Source organism: Oscarella lobularis, chromosome 7, assembly GCF_947507565.1.
Source record: "Oscarella lobularis chromosome 7, ooOscLobu1.1, whole genome shotgun sequence".
Taxonomy (NCBI): domain Eukaryota; kingdom Metazoa; phylum Porifera; class Homoscleromorpha; order Homosclerophorida; family Oscarellidae; genus Oscarella; species Oscarella lobularis.
In genome coordinates, this window is record NC_089181.1 from 3,088,167 (window position 1) to 3,102,073 (window position 13,907).

Here is a 13,907-nt window from a genome sequence, read left to right on the forward strand (position 1 = left end):
CCGCTCGAGCCTAGCGCGGGCCGTACTTGTTTGGCAACAATAAGACATCGGCGACCTTTCCGCCCAGTGCGTAAACCGAGGCCGAAGCCCCCCATCGCCCTGCCTACGGGCTCCGGCACGGATTATCCGTGGGCCACGCTGAAACAACAACCCAGAACTTGCCTTTTGTCTTCCCCCTGCCGGTCCGATCAAGAAAGAGACGCAGCGAACCGCGTCGCATCCACCCTCAGCCGCAACTGAAGGAAGATCGGTGTGCGCTTCGCTTTTGAACAGCGTAGCTCCGCCCAGCGCGCTGATTGGTCCGTCGCGGTCACGTGGGACTCACCTAGCGCTCTGATTGGTCCGAAACATAGAGGCGTGAAAAGCAAACAAGTTTGGACTTGTAGCTCTGTCGGCCGTCGAGTCAGCAGTTTATTTTTGGCGTCATCTGATGCAAGACTGCACGTGCGTGACGCAGGACAGCGCACGCGACTTCAAGATGGCGGAGAACGAAGGCAAGAACCTCGAAAGTACCGTGACAGGACAACGACGACGACGAAGACGACGTGGGTAAGCCGCAAGGCTTCCTTACGGGTGGAAGAACATAACTTAGCGCGCTATATTCGATTTAGAAGTCTGGGAAATGATCGGCTGGCTGCTCTCGGCGCTTTTCGGCGCTGTCACCGTCCTCTTAATCGAAATGTACGTTTTCGGTTCAAATCGAGATCGCCGAAGGAACCACTGTGCGGGAAATGCCCTCACGAGCCTCTAGCTGGATTTTCTCATCTCCGCACATCGAAGGGTAAAGTCCGACCTGCCTGCATCCGTTTTCTCGGTTAGCATATCGAGGAGAGAAATCCGCGTTGTTTTTCAGCGCGATTAAGCGGTGCTGCAGTGTTGTATTGCTTCAATAGAACGAACCTGTTCTAATTTTTTATGACTAATGACTTTAGAAAAATAAAAATAGACTAATATATATCTTTTCCCCCATCATTAAATCGTGGCAGCTAAAACGGAAGTGTTATGTCAATTCTACTACCCCTGGTGCCAAAATGAGCATATTTCTCTCTTCTCTTTTCGTCTTTGGTCTCTTAGATCCCAGACAGGATTTCTGGTTGACTAATTGCTCACTGACACTGAGAGTCGAAGCATTGTTTCTGCCACTATTTTATTATCCGTGGTTTCTGCAGGGCTGCCTGTTATACGGGAAACACGAAAAGCGTCCGCTTGTGGATGAGGTGACGTCAGCTCGTGACTTGAGCCACTATTGATTCCCGAAAGTGTAGACCAACGAGTCGACGATTGTAAGGAGTATATGTATATGTGCAGGACAGTTACCTAGAACCCCTGCTCAACCTTTTTTTAGTGTTCTTATCCGAAGAAACGCCAAAATGGCCCACTATGTCGTCTTTTTCGCCCTCCTTCTGGTCACATCTGCATTGGAAGCCTTCAAAGAAGGCTCGGGAATGGCAGAAACGCCAGCTCAAGGTAATCATGACTCTCCCTCTTCAGGAGACGACGCAGTGATGAATATTATTCAGAAGGTGCTATTCATCGACGTTACCATGCCGATTGCGAAGAGGCAATCAACAGACAGATCAACACAGAACTCAAAGCCTCGTACATGTACAAGGCCATGGTAAGGAGGAAATAAGAGCTACAGCTGTCTTGAATGGGCGAATTTTTTCTCTGCTTTCTTTGCATAGGCTTACCACTTTGACAGACGAGACATCAGTCTTTCTTCATTCCGCGACTTTTTTATGGGATTGAGCAAAGAGGGGCAAGAACGTGCCGAAAAGTTGATGCACTATCAGAACAAACGCGGTGGAAAACTCGTCTATTATCCCATCGACGCGCCAAAACGTTCTCGATTCAAGAGCGGTTTGGACGCCATGGAAACGGCGCTCGTCTTCGAGAAGAAGGTCTACGCAACTCTGCTCGACATGCACACGATTGCCGGAAAGCGTTCAGATCCGCACTTGCAGCATTTTTTAGATAAGGACTTCTTGAAAGAGCGAGTGGAAAGCATCAGGCAGATTGGTGCCTATGCGACGTTATTGGAGAACGTTGAGAGCGAACGCCTTGGAGAATTTCAATTCGACGTTCACGGCTTTGCGCGTGCAAGGCCGCGAGATTTCTAAGCAGACATTTGCATGTGTTTGAGTCGGTGTTTCTTGTGAGAGCGTGAGCTGGCGTGACGCGCGCGTGCCGTCCAATCACAATCTCCACTCTAATTCGTTTACGTCGCGTTCGATCCGCCCACAACATAAGAACGCGCAGTCGCGCAAATCCAGTCAGACCTGTTTTAGTGCTCTCCTCGCAAGAAGCAAGGGACGCTATTCGTCTGAAATAAAAATGAAGTCGTTTTTCGTGTGTGTCTTTTTCGCCGCATTTGCGGTCCTGCTGGCAGCGGATGCCGGAGTCGAAGCAGAGGGGGGCTCTCAGAGCGACCAAGGCAAGTCACAAGACGCGGCCTGACGTCATCGTGCCTCTTGAGTACACGCTTGAGTAAACGTGCCTCTTCACCTACACAGGAGACGCGAAAAGCCGTATTCGTCAGAGATACCATTCGGAATGCGAAGGCGCAGTCAACGACCAGATCAACATGGAACTCCACGCTTCGTACGTCTACAAAGTCATGGTAAGTAGAGAGAGAGAGAGAGAGAGACGTCCGACTCTCGCCTGATCGTGACTCGACTCTTCCATGACGTCTCATCGTCACTTCTAGGCTTACCACTTCGACCGCGATGACGTCGCTCTCTCGTCGTTCCGCGACTTTTTCATGAAGTCGTCCCAAGAGGAGCAGGAACACGCCGAGAAATTGATGCAATACCAGAACAAGCGCGGTGGCCGTTTGGTCTACTATCCCATCGAAGTGCCGAAGCGTTCTCTTTTCGAAAACGGATTGGATGCGATGAAGGAGGCCCTCGCTCTCGAACGCAAAGTCAATACGGCCTTGTTGAACTTGCACGCGACCGCTGACAAGCACAGAGATCCTCACTTGCAGGATTTCTTGGAGAGCCACTATTTGGACGAGCAGGTGGAGAGTATCAGGCAGATTTCCGCCTATATCACGCTGCTCGAGAAAGTGGGAGATCAGCTGGGCGAATTCCAGTTCGACGTTCACGGATTCGATCGCGGACAGCCGAGATCCATCTAGGAAGTGCTGGATTTGGCCGTGAGAGACTTCTGGGCTGCAGGCGTTGTTTTGTCCATATTGTAATGATGTAGTGCTGTCTGTTCATGTCCTGTCTGGACTGTTGTTGTGCTGTTAGTAGTCTGTGTCTGCGTTTTCTTTCTTGCAGCCGATTTGTTGCAGTAATAAAAAAACCACTTCTTTTGCTGTGGGAGACTTTCGTCTTAATTAGTTATTTCTTTCTCCGGGCATTTTGTCGAACTTCGTTCGCTTCTCGTTTCGAGCTTCTGGGCCTTCGCTACCGAATTGGACTTGGACGAAAGCCGAGGAGGCCTCCTAACAATGTGAACCGCAGTAAGCGAGTCTCCTGCCCGCTCATTGGCCGGGAGAATAATCGATGCCCCCCCCGTCCTAATTCTATTTTCGGTTCCAGGTTGCCCAGAGCTCAGTCGCGCTTCTGCGAAGACGCAGCGATGAGGAGGAATCAGTCGCAACAAGGTAGCAGTTCGCGTGAGCCCCATTTCGTACCGTCGATACGAGGGTCTACGCTAAAAAGGGGCTGATTCTCTGACTCTAACTAACTAAACGAGTTGCGTCATGGCGTGTTACTTCCGTGCAGTGTACGACTTTTTCTCGGCGGCTGGAAACGGAAAGATGACGAAAGTGCAAAACTACGTTCGAAAGAATCCTCATAGCTGGATTGTGGCCGCTGACGAGGTACGCTCTGCGTGCTTCTTTACGGTGGAGTAGATGGGCGAGCTGCTGTTATCAGGACGGCTACAGGGCCATACATTATGCCTCGAAAAGCGGCCACGGTGGAACCGTCTCTTACCTCCACGCCCTTGGCGCTGACTTGGAGACAGAAACAAAGGTAGATTGGACGTATGCGTTTTTCTGTTTGAAAGAAAGACATTTTCTTTTTTTTTAGTTGGGTTACACTCCCTTTCTCGTATCAGTGAAGAATCGACACGTGAATTTGGTCGACTATTTGGTCAAATCAGGATGCAACGTTCACGCCGTGGCAAAGGTGCGTTCATCTTGACTCGTCTCTTGTGGCTTAGTACTAGCACTCATTGCATAGGATGGTCACGGCGCTTTGGACCTAGCATGTTGGAACAACGACTTGAAAACGGTCGAAACACTGATTCAAGCCGGTGTTAACATCAACGAACACCATCAGGTCAGACGCAAAGAATTTTTTTTGACTTTTCTTATAGTCTAGTTATTATTAGAAAGGATTTACTGCTTTGCACTTCGCTGCTCAGCTAGGCTACGAGCCCATTGCAGTTTGTCTTATAGAAAGTGGCGCCAACATCGACGCTCTTGACGCGGTACGCTTGCCTCTTTTTTCCTCCAGTAAATTCAATTGAGAATCTATTTTTAGTCGGGCTTCACGCCTTTCATGAGAGCCGTTCTGTGGAATCACCAAGCCGTTGCCGAAGTCTTGGTGAAGAGCGGATGTGACGTTCACGTTCGAGCCACTGTAACGCTGACGTTCTTACGTGCGTCCCTATTGGGATCTTTTTTTTTCAGAGTGGCAACGACGCTTTGGCTCTTGCCAGTGAAAAAGGCTGGCACGAGTTGGTGCGCTTGTGCTTGAACAAACACGTCGACGTCAATGGAAGCAACCGAGTGTGTAAAGCCAGGATTAGTTTCTTAGTACTAGATTGGGTTCTAATTGACTCAGGACGGATTCATTGCACTTCATCACGCTGTCATGAGCAATGAAATTATCGTTATTGAACTGCTTCTTTCACATGGAGCGAATATAGAGGCTACGGATGCTGTGAGCAACATTAAATTAACCTTCCTAAATATGACGTCAGAGGTTTAGATTGGCTACACGCCTTTTCTGAGAGCAGTTGAAAGCAATCGTGCGTGTCTTGTGGATGTCCTCTGCCACGCTGGCTGTAATATAGAAGCTGAAACCATAGTAAAAATTTAGCCATCACTTTTCTCTTAGCACACGCGTTGAATATTTTCTTTGTTTTGTAGCTGGGAGAAGGAGCTTTAGAATTGGCAATTGTGAACGGGAACGTCGATCTGTGTTGCCTGCTGGTGAGGAAAGGTCTGAGTCCTTTACAAAGAACTCAAGTAAGGACTGCACATACGTACGCTATCTGCACGCGATTAATCATAACGCGTAGTTTGGAGAGACAATGATTGAGCTGGCTGAAAAAGAAAATAAACGAAAAATTGCTGCGTATTTAAAAATGAAAGTACAGCAGCAGGTTAGTTGCTGATATATGACATGGCTCACACACACACACACACAAACACAAGTCTCTCGAGCAGCCCGCAACATCCGTCTCCGAGCGAAATTTGCATTTGACGGAAGAATTACAGGAGTGCAGACAACAACTGGACGAAGCAAGAAGACTCATTGCATATCACGAGGAAGCAACGAGAAGCCTCAGAGAAGCAGAAAGAGATTTGAAGAGCTACGAGGACGTGTTGCAAATTCCTATTGAGGACGTTCAATTAACCGACTTCTGTCTTGGTGAGGGATCCTATGGAAGTGAGAAATTACATAAATACACGAGTATACTAATTGAAGGTCTGGTCGATTCATTATATTTAGAGGTGAAAGTCGGTTTTTGGCGGGGATGTAAAGTTGCTGTCAAAATGTGTCACGAACTCTTGAATACGGCCTACTATCTCGATCTGTTCAAGCAGGAAATGGCAGTCAATTGTCGCATTCGTCATCCCAATATTGTCGCTCTTTGCGGCGTCACGACCGTGGACGGGCTTCCTCTTCGAATTATCACGCAACTTCTCGAAGGATGCCTTCGCGACGTCATAAATGCGTCGTTCGCTCGACCGCTGTCGCTAAGAGAACGAGTCGATTTAGCAATCGGATTCACGTCCGCTATTTCCTATCTGCACAGTCTGACGCCTCGACCGGTTCTTCACGGCGACATTCGATCGACGAATATTCTTGTGACCGCTCTTATGGAAGCAAAGCTGTGCGATCTCGGAGCGGCGCGTTTCTTGGGAGATTCTCGCGCCAAGTCGGCTGGACCTCTCAGCCCCGCGTACTTGGCGCCGGAAAGGGACGAAAGCGGCAGGCAGTCAAATACTCCCATGGCGGACGTCTTCAGTTTGGGGGTGACGCTCGTCGAGCTGATGACGTCGCAGCAACCTTGTCAAAAAATGCACGAATCTCATGCTGCTCGTATTCTTTGTCGTCCTGTTCAGGCCATCTGCTTGGCGGCAACTGATGTTGCACCGGAGAAAAGACCTTTGGCGCTCCAATGTCTGTCTGTGCTGGAAGGTGTTTGCAAGTCAGACGAATATAAGGCTTGTCCTCCCAAACGAATGATGAAGGGAAAGTTTCACAATAACGACAATGTAGTTGAATTGGTAGAATGTCCTTGGGTCTAAACGTTTTATGCCTACTACTGTTCTATGTCTAATTGAGCGCTTACGAACTGTTTGCTAAACTTTAGCACGCCCTTTTAGTATAGTACATGTGCTTTCCTGTCACTACATCTATTGTAATACGGGCACTTCAAATCCCGTATTCGATTGGCTATGGAGTCGTCCGACGAACGTATGGAGCGAATGCGGAGCCGCGTCGAGATGACACGCTACGCAGTTGATAGCGTAAGTTTGTCTTTGCACATGAATCCGTCTCTCTTGCCAAAAGAAGCAACCTAGCCGTCTTCGAAAACTTTTCCGCGAACTTACTCGAACTACGACGACTCGTGGAGCCTGGAAAAGTTTCGAGAGGTCTCTATTTGGGTATTTGCTTTCGAAAGGCAATCTCTGGTGCTCTAGAAATTTCGAATTGATATCGTCAGTCTCACAGACACAGACATAGAATTCGACATGATCGGAATCGACGCCTCCGTGGCGAATGCATTCAGAAGAATTTTATTAGCTGAGGTGCATCAGGCATTAGAAAGTAAAAAAGTATGCAATACATTCTCTCTAAGATACCAACGATGGCAATAGAAAAAGTCTTCCTTCTCAATAACACGTCAATTGTTCAAGATGAGGCGAGATAGATCTTCTACTGTATATAAAAAAACTCTTAGTTAGTTTGATCTTGTGTTATAGGTATTGGCTCATAGGCTCGGACTAATTCCTATCCTAGCTGATCCTCGAGAGTTTGAATTTCGAACGAATATAGACGGTCTGAATAGGGTCTCTTCTTCTTCTCTGTCTATTATCACCTTGTTTCTGCTTCAAAGACGAAACGACGTACAGTGGCACGGAATCGGACACAATTGAATTTCATCTCAAAGTGAAATGCTTGCGCAATCCCAGAGCTCCAAAGGGATCAACTCATCCCAATGATCTCTACCTTCATTCGAATGGTACGATAAGAGAAAACCGCCTCTTCTCTCATCTACAAGGGATCTCTGAACAGTTATGTCATCGGACTTGAAGTGGGTTCCCTTGGGTAACCAGCTCGAAAAGGTTTCCTAATGAACTTAGTACAGGCTATAGATGTACGTGCAGATCAAGTCATACGGTTTCTCCTCCTAGTTCGGTCCTAATGGAATCAGACCCGTACATAATGACATTCTCATTGCTAAACTTAGACCCGGGCAGGTACCCTTCCCTTTTTGGCTCACTTGCTTGTAACGATTGCATCTGTGTTTGCTAAGGAAATTGATTTGAGAGTTCACTGCGTGAAGGGAATCGGTCAGGATCACGCTAAATTCTCGCCTGTTGGTACGCAATGGCTTCTTAACTTTAATTTTCATATTTTGATGATTTATTCATTTCTTATGCAAGGGACTGCGTCCTATCGTCTTCTTCCTGAAATTGTCATTACGAGACCGATTACGGGAGAGTCGGCGGATCGTTTTGCTCGCTGCTTCCCGGATGGTGTTATTGCCGTCGATAACGTTGGAGGTAATCGCTCAACACACCTGTAGTAGTCTTGATTGACATATTATTATTATTATTATTATTATAGGAGTCAAAACGGCGCGAGTTGCAAATCCGAGATTGGACACGTGCAGTAGAGAAGTCTTACGATACGAGGCACGTTGTGATTTTACATGTATGTGCATTTCTATTTTTGTTGTTCTTGTCGTAGGATTTGGCAGAGTGCGTGAAATTGTTGCGAGTGAGAGACCACTTTATATGTAAGTGAAGTACAGCATTTCTGTTTCCGCGATCCTTTCACTTCTGTTTCCTCTTCCCTAGTTTCGGTCGAAAGTACAGGCGTTTTGCCTCCAGACGTTCTCGTTGCCGAGGCGATGAAACTTCTCGTGGCCAAATGCCGACATTTTTTGACCGAATGCGAAAGCCGCTCGGCCGATTTATGAAAGTGCGCTCGATAAATTATCCTTTCACCTCTTCACCTTGGTGTTGACGAAAAGTGCGCTCTGGTGGTCTCTGCATGGGAGTGACACAGCACTACAACAACTCCTAAACAACACGTGCACATATGGGCGGGGGCGTTCCCGCGCCCTTGCTCGAAAATTACTGCGAGCTACATGAAAAATTGAGTCGATCCTTTCCGCGTCGCCGGATGGGCGTAGGCGGGGCCGTCCTTTTTGGTATAAGCCGTTCGGCCAGGTGGTTCCAAATGAGTGGAAGACGTAATCGCCCTGACATCGCTAATTGGTCCCCTCGCCTCTAATCGAATGACGAACGCGGATGCGCTCAGAAACGGATCTACGATCGCCCCAATCGAGTTCACATCCCGTTCGACGTCGAAAAAGAGTCTTAGAAACGACGTCGAAGTCGTTCGCGAACGATAGCATGAATCGCGTCTTTCGTTTCACGTTGACCGGTGAGAAAGCGGCCCCCCTTTGTCTCGTCATTCGATTTATTAGCGTGTAAACACTTCGGGGCATCTGCGCGTCTCATTTGAGTCTGTGCACGTCGACGAGACGGGTCGCACGAAGAAAATGCTCTTTCCTATTCTAGTCGCACTACAAGTCGTCGTCGTCGCGCGCGCTGTCGAAATCGTCGAGCATCCGACGGGCGCGTGGATCGAACGGGGCCAATCGGCGTCGTTTCGCTGCGTCGCGATCGGCGGCCCCAGTCTCTGGATGTCGTGGAACGACGGCGGAAAGGGAGAGATTCTCTACGCGGCCAGCGTCGCCGAGAAGTTCAACGCCAGTCGGAAGCTAGTCGAGTCGTCTTGGAGCGACGCGAAAGGAAGACGAGGAAAACTAAGCGTCCTAACGATCGTAAACGCGACAGAACGCGATCGATCGTCGTACACGTGCGTCGCTGCTGAATCGAATTTCGTACGGAGCAATCCCGCTCGTATCTACTTCGACGGTTAGTATACTGTACGACGTAGAATCGCCCACCCCTCTACGCAAGGGTCCTCGATTTTCTCATGAAAGCGTGGGCGGGGCGTGTAGTTAATTATTCCCGCTCTCTATGCATCCCCCAGCGTTCTGTCAACACTCAACAGGTGAAGCGCGTGGAATCGATCTGTTTTATAGATGAAATTCCGCCGTTTGATCGCGGCCCGCAGAACGAGACCGTCGTAAAGGGATCGACCGTTCGTTTACGCTGCGATCCGCCGCGCGTCGTGCCGGCGCCGCTCGTGTACTGGGAACGCGACGGTACGATTCTCGTGCCCGACGATAACCTCAAGCAGACCGGCGGCGAGCTGGTCATAAAGACGAAGCGTTCGCACTCGGGGTTATACACGTGTGTCGCCACGTGGCAATCGAAGTCAAAGACGACGAGAAGCCGATCCGGAAAGCTGACTGTAATTCCGAAAGGTGACCGAAACCTTCGGCACAATGACTGTAATGATTATCCGTACGATCCTTCCTTGTTCTAGCTGTGGGAAAGGTTGTCATAAAACCGGAGCGAATCGTTCCGTCTCTCTCGAGTCGAGTTACGTTGGCATGCCGATTTGCCCACAACAACAACGGGCAAATCGTTCGAAGCAGCATGTGGGCGCGAGACGGCACGCCGATCCAGTTTCAAAAGAAGCGATTCAGCAGCGAAAACAACGGGCAGACGTTGGTCATACGAAGATTCAAGCTCGAAGATGTGGGAGAGTATCAATGCACGTTGTTCACCGACGCCGGCAGGTCTCCGACGGGAATCGCTCGCATCGAGTCTCCTTGTAAGAAAAACACGACGTTTTTTTGTTTATTTTTGATTTTTGTTTAGGGATTTCGCCGCTTCCTCGCGCCTATGAGACCGTGAAAGCGCTGATTCGAAAATCGGTGATTCTCAAGTGTGAGCCAAAGGGGGAACCTACTCCGACGATTGAATGGACATTGAATGGAAAGAAAATTGACGAAGGAATGCCGATAAGGATCAAAGAGGGAATGGTGAAATTTACAGTTCAAGCTAGGACGGCTGGAGTATACGTTTGCCACGCGAGGAACGATGCTGGGGAAACGAATAGAACAACATTAGTAGAACGTAGGAATAAAAACAAATAAATACGCTAAATGCCCCCCTTTTAGGGGGTTTTCTGACTCTGTATTGTATTATTTAGTCGTTCCCATGGTGAAGACGATACCCAAGCACGTCGTCCAACTTCTTCACTCGCCGGTGCGAATTCAGTGCACAACGGAAGAGTTTCCCGAATACGCGACGTTCGAGTGGCGTCACGACGGAAAGACGTATCGCAACGACACCGGTTCGCCAAGGCGAAACGTCTACGTGGAGAAGAACGGGCTGCTCGTCATTCAGCAGGTGACAGCGGCGGAGAACGGGAGTTGGACGTGCGAAGCGAAAGTTCGCAATGTTTCCATGGGCAAAGCGCAGGCATCAATCCACGTCGAAGGTAGAAAAAAAAGAATAAAGAATAGAGCTTTGTGTAGCAATCATTTTTCGCACAGTTTCTATTATGTTTCTGCGAGGCGGCCGACCTCCGGCGGAGATCCGGCTCAAAACTGGAGAGACGGTCAACCTGCCTTGCAATGTGTCAACCAGCTATTGGCCTATAGTGGGAACGTGGTACCACAACGGTCGTCTTGTGCGTCGCTTCACACTGGGGGACCAGCAAACCAGAAGGAATAATCGGCTCCAGATTGAAAACGCGCAGGTGTCGGCGTCTGGAGCCTACGTCTGCGTGGCAAGAAACGCAATGGGAAAGACGATCAACGCCTCCACTCAGATCATTGTTTATGGTAACGCGAACATTTCTTCTCATTGCGGTCTTTGGCGATATTTTTATATTGGAATTTTTCTCTTTGTGGTGCTGCAGAGCGACCTCACGTTCGCGTTCGCCCTATGGCAGTGGAAGTCTACCAGCGAGAAGACGTCTATTTGCATTGCAACGGGACGGGTAAGGGCGTTCGCGTTCGCTGGAGAATCGACTCGCTCGACGGCCTCCCGTCGAGTTCCGCCGACCGATTTGTCGTCTATCCCAACGGAACGTTGAGAATCCGAAACGCGAAGACGTTCGACGAACATCGGTACTGGTGCAGAGCCGAGAGCTGGGGCGGACACGAAGAGGAGAGCGTTGACGTCAAAGTCCTCAGAAACGACGCGACGGTGGAACCGGAAAAGGGTAAGCTTGACAAGTAAATGGACTCCCTATTCGGTCGGTTTCCCGCGCGCGCGAGCAAGGTGTTAGCTGTCTGTTCCCTCCTGAAATGTGTGTACCATACGGGTTGCCCATCTGGTGGGGCGAGAAAAGCGTAAAAGCGTCTCTTTGGCCTCGCTTCGCTAGAATAACTATTCCTGCTGTGAAGATGTTCTCGACCGCCTTTAGCTTTCTGTGGGGGTCGTAACCGGTCCCTTGGTATAATGGAGTAGTTGCAGTCCCAGTGTGTGGTGTGTATTTTCGATGCCGCTTGTTAGTGTTAGCTCCTCTTGGGGCTTCTTGCGGTTGACCAACAGGATGTGTTCATTACATCGAGTGTGTTTTCATAGGAGGCACTTGTAGGTTTAGTCATGCATTTTTACTTAGCTGCCTGGCCGGGTTCACTGCGCAACAAGCATGTCACTAAAATATCCCACTGTCTATTCTTCTAAACCGAACTCGGTCAAGCGCGACTGTACCTCCTATGAAAATTGACTAAACATAGACGCAGGTGCGCAAAAGACTTGCATAGGGATATAGACGTGCGCATACTGGAACGTGAACCAAAACAGAACCCATTTCCCGTGCGCAGTTGCAGGCGGTTAGCACCAATTTCCAACTAAAAATATGCAGCAAGATGAATGCCAGCTGTCAGTGCATGTATTATATAATAATCGTTCTTTTTTTTTGTGCGACACGTAGGAGAATTTCCGTGGGTGCCCGTAGTCGCCGTCTGCTCGGCGGTCTACGTCGTTCTGACGATTGGTCTGGTTGTTTGGTGCAAGCGAAGGCATGCCGCCGGTGGAGAGCAGGCCAAAGAGGAAAGCGGGAAAACGACTGCACGAGAGGAAGATTGTTCCGTTCCCAAACGGGAGAAGGAAAGGCAGCTGGAGTCTCTTTCATTTGACGTGACGGAAATTCAGGTCAGCTGCTAATTGTTTCTAGGCGTGAACGTCTTTGATAAGCATTCTTTTTGGGTGTTCCCTTAGATGGGTGCCAAACTTGGCAGGGGTCGTTTTTGCACTGTTTATCTAGCTCACCTGAGAAGGAAGGAGAGCAGCGATGATGAAGACAAGCCGGTTATAGTAAAGGAATTCGATAGGGACTCCTACTTCTTTCGGATTATAATGCCAAACGTGAACTTGTGGATGCGCTTCGAGCACGAGAACGTCGCGCGCTTGTGTGGCGTTTGCCCCACCGGAGCCTACTATCTCGTGGCGACTGCATATATGGATCAGGTATGCAGTTTGTGCATAAACGCTATGCTTGGCATTATAACCTAATTTCCTTCAGGGCGACTTGAAGGCTTTCCTTGCATGCAAGAGCGACGTGTCCCGATCTAATCAAGTTTGGCTGATGAAGCAGGTCGCGGAAGGCATGCACTATCTAGCATCGCAACACAATTTCGTTCACAAGGACTTGGCAGCTCGCAACTGCCTTATCGATTCTTCTAACCGAGTCCAAGTGTCTGACTTGGGCCTGTGCGAAGAGGGATACTCGGAGGACTATGAGTGTGATAACGGATCGTTCAGACCCCTTCGGTGGATGTCTCCTGAGGCTGTGCGCCTGGAGACGTTTAGCAGTCTTAGCGACGTCTGGTCGTTTGGGGTTCTTGCGTGGGAGATACTTAATCCTGGGACTCAACCGTATAGTGAGCTTAGCGATGAAGAAGTTCGCAGTGAAATTGAACAAGGCAATCAACTGGTTTTGCCGGATGATTGTGAATTTGAATTGTGTGAAGTTATCAAGCAATGCTGGGAGCGGGAGACGGCTATGCGACCAGATTTCAGATCACTCGTATCTTCTTTGACAGAGATACACGGTAAAGTCAATTGAACAAGGTTAGAGAGTACCTGTAGCTAGCCGTAGCATTATTATTTTACATTGACATGTCGTATTTTATATATATACTTATTGATTACTTAATCAAATAAAGAAATAAAAGAACGGTATGATAGGCAGGGCATGTACCAGTGCATCATGAAAGACTGGCGTGGGAAAGCACTCAAACGCTCGCAAGTTGCTTCTTAAAATTAACAGGTGTGAGGACCTCAAATGTATTACTTTTTCATGATGCCCGTATGTCCTGGTTGAAAAGGGCGTCTCTTGGCGCGCTTTCTCACGTCTAGTTAATAAAATAATATTAAGAGCAAAACGCTGGCAGCGAACAAAAGAACGTTTGCGCTGAGGCCCGTATATCCGGCTTGGGTAATCGACATTTCAAGGAAAAACAAGCAAATGTCGATTACCCAAGCCGGATATACGGGCTACTAACTTCATCATTTACCCTGCCCGGATGGACGGGCTACTTCATCT

At 48.8% G+C, this 13,907-nt stretch overlaps 5 protein-coding genes and 1 long non-coding RNA gene across 9 annotated transcripts; all 6 read left to right on the plus strand.

Annotated features, from left to right (window-relative positions):
* Nucleotides 1-419: 419 nt before the first annotated feature.
* Nucleotides 420-957, plus strand: LOC136189643 (uncharacterized). The gene is made up of 2 exons (XR_010670421.1): nucleotides 420-549; nucleotides 612-957. It is a non-coding gene; the product is annotated as an uncharacterized lncRNA (long non-coding RNA).
* Nucleotides 958-1,170: 213 nt separating this feature from the next.
* Nucleotides 1,171-2,248, plus strand: LOC136189637 (soma ferritin-like). 2 transcript variants are annotated; one of them, XM_065977658.1, is made up of 4 exons: nucleotides 1,171-1,283; nucleotides 1,346-1,467; nucleotides 1,521-1,618; nucleotides 1,686-2,248. In XM_065977658.1, the coding sequence occupies exons 2-4, from the start codon at nucleotides 1,371-1,373 to the stop codon at nucleotides 2,118-2,120; spliced, it is 630 nt and encodes a 209-aa protein (XP_065833730.1). In that variant the 5' UTR covers nucleotides 1,171-1,283; nucleotides 1,346-1,370; the 3' UTR covers nucleotides 2,121-2,248. The 2 variants fall into 2 exon arrangements, with proteins under 2 accessions (XP_065833730.1, XP_065833731.1); XM_065977659.1 differs by having other exon boundaries at nucleotides 1,361-1,467.
* A 20-nt stretch (nucleotides 2,249-2,268) lies between these two features.
* Nucleotides 2,269-3,343, plus strand: LOC136189636 (soma ferritin-like). The gene is made up of 3 exons (XM_065977657.1): nucleotides 2,269-2,434; nucleotides 2,514-2,620; nucleotides 2,708-3,343. The coding sequence occupies exons 1-3, from the start codon at nucleotides 2,335-2,337 to the stop codon at nucleotides 3,137-3,139; spliced, it is 639 nt and encodes a 212-aa protein (XP_065833729.1). The 5' UTR covers nucleotides 2,269-2,334; the 3' UTR covers nucleotides 3,140-3,343.
* Nucleotides 3,344-3,370: 27 nt separating this feature from the next.
* On the plus strand, nucleotides 3,371-6,616 carry LOC136189628 (serine/threonine-protein kinase TNNI3K-like). Of its 2 annotated transcripts, none has more exons than XM_065977646.1 (15): nucleotides 3,371-3,469; nucleotides 3,549-3,613; nucleotides 3,735-3,832; nucleotides 3,888-3,986; nucleotides 4,044-4,142; nucleotides 4,197-4,295; nucleotides 4,348-4,446; nucleotides 4,500-4,598; nucleotides 4,649-4,747; nucleotides 4,803-4,901; nucleotides 4,950-5,048; nucleotides 5,111-5,209; nucleotides 5,263-5,346; nucleotides 5,399-5,633; nucleotides 5,697-6,616. In XM_065977646.1, the coding sequence occupies exons 2-15, from the start codon at nucleotides 3,589-3,591 to the stop codon at nucleotides 6,497-6,499; spliced, it is 2,136 nt and encodes a 711-aa protein (XP_065833718.1). In that variant the 5' UTR covers nucleotides 3,371-3,469; nucleotides 3,549-3,588; the 3' UTR covers nucleotides 6,500-6,616. The 2 variants fall into 2 exon arrangements, with proteins under 2 accessions (XP_065833718.1, XP_065833719.1); XM_065977647.1 differs by having other exon boundaries at nucleotides 5,411-5,633.
* A 23-nt stretch (nucleotides 6,617-6,639) lies between these two features.
* On the plus strand, nucleotides 6,640-8,473 carry LOC136189645 (DNA-directed RNA polymerases I and III subunit RPAC1-like). Of its 2 annotated transcripts, none has more exons than XM_065977663.1 (13): nucleotides 6,640-6,721; nucleotides 6,776-6,847; nucleotides 6,896-7,003; nucleotides 7,054-7,116; nucleotides 7,178-7,253; nucleotides 7,312-7,437; nucleotides 7,491-7,540; nucleotides 7,610-7,675; nucleotides 7,732-7,798; nucleotides 7,862-7,981; nucleotides 8,046-8,113; nucleotides 8,169-8,217; nucleotides 8,279-8,473. In XM_065977663.1, exons 1-13 carry the CDS (start codon nucleotides 6,650-6,652, stop codon nucleotides 8,398-8,400), a joined length of 1,059 nt encoding a protein of 352 aa, XP_065833735.1. In that variant the 5' UTR covers nucleotides 6,640-6,649; the 3' UTR covers nucleotides 8,401-8,473. The 2 variants fall into 2 exon arrangements, with proteins under 2 accessions (XP_065833735.1, XP_065833736.1); XM_065977664.1 differs by having other exon boundaries at nucleotides 8,169-8,198; nucleotides 8,312-8,473.
* A 262-nt stretch (nucleotides 8,474-8,735) lies between these two features.
* Nucleotides 8,736-13,552, plus strand: LOC136189644 (inactive tyrosine-protein kinase 7-like). Its single transcript, XM_065977662.1, has 11 exons — nucleotides 8,736-8,870; nucleotides 9,008-9,367; nucleotides 9,538-9,822; nucleotides 9,885-10,175; nucleotides 10,223-10,480; nucleotides 10,557-10,847; nucleotides 10,903-11,193; nucleotides 11,271-11,576; nucleotides 12,294-12,514; nucleotides 12,581-12,829; nucleotides 12,885-13,552. The coding sequence occupies exons 1-11, from the start codon at nucleotides 8,840-8,842 to the stop codon at nucleotides 13,425-13,427; spliced, it is 3,126 nt and encodes a 1,041-aa protein (XP_065833734.1). The 5' UTR covers nucleotides 8,736-8,839; the 3' UTR covers nucleotides 13,428-13,552.
* The last annotated feature ends 355 nt before the right edge of the window (nucleotides 13,553-13,907 follow it).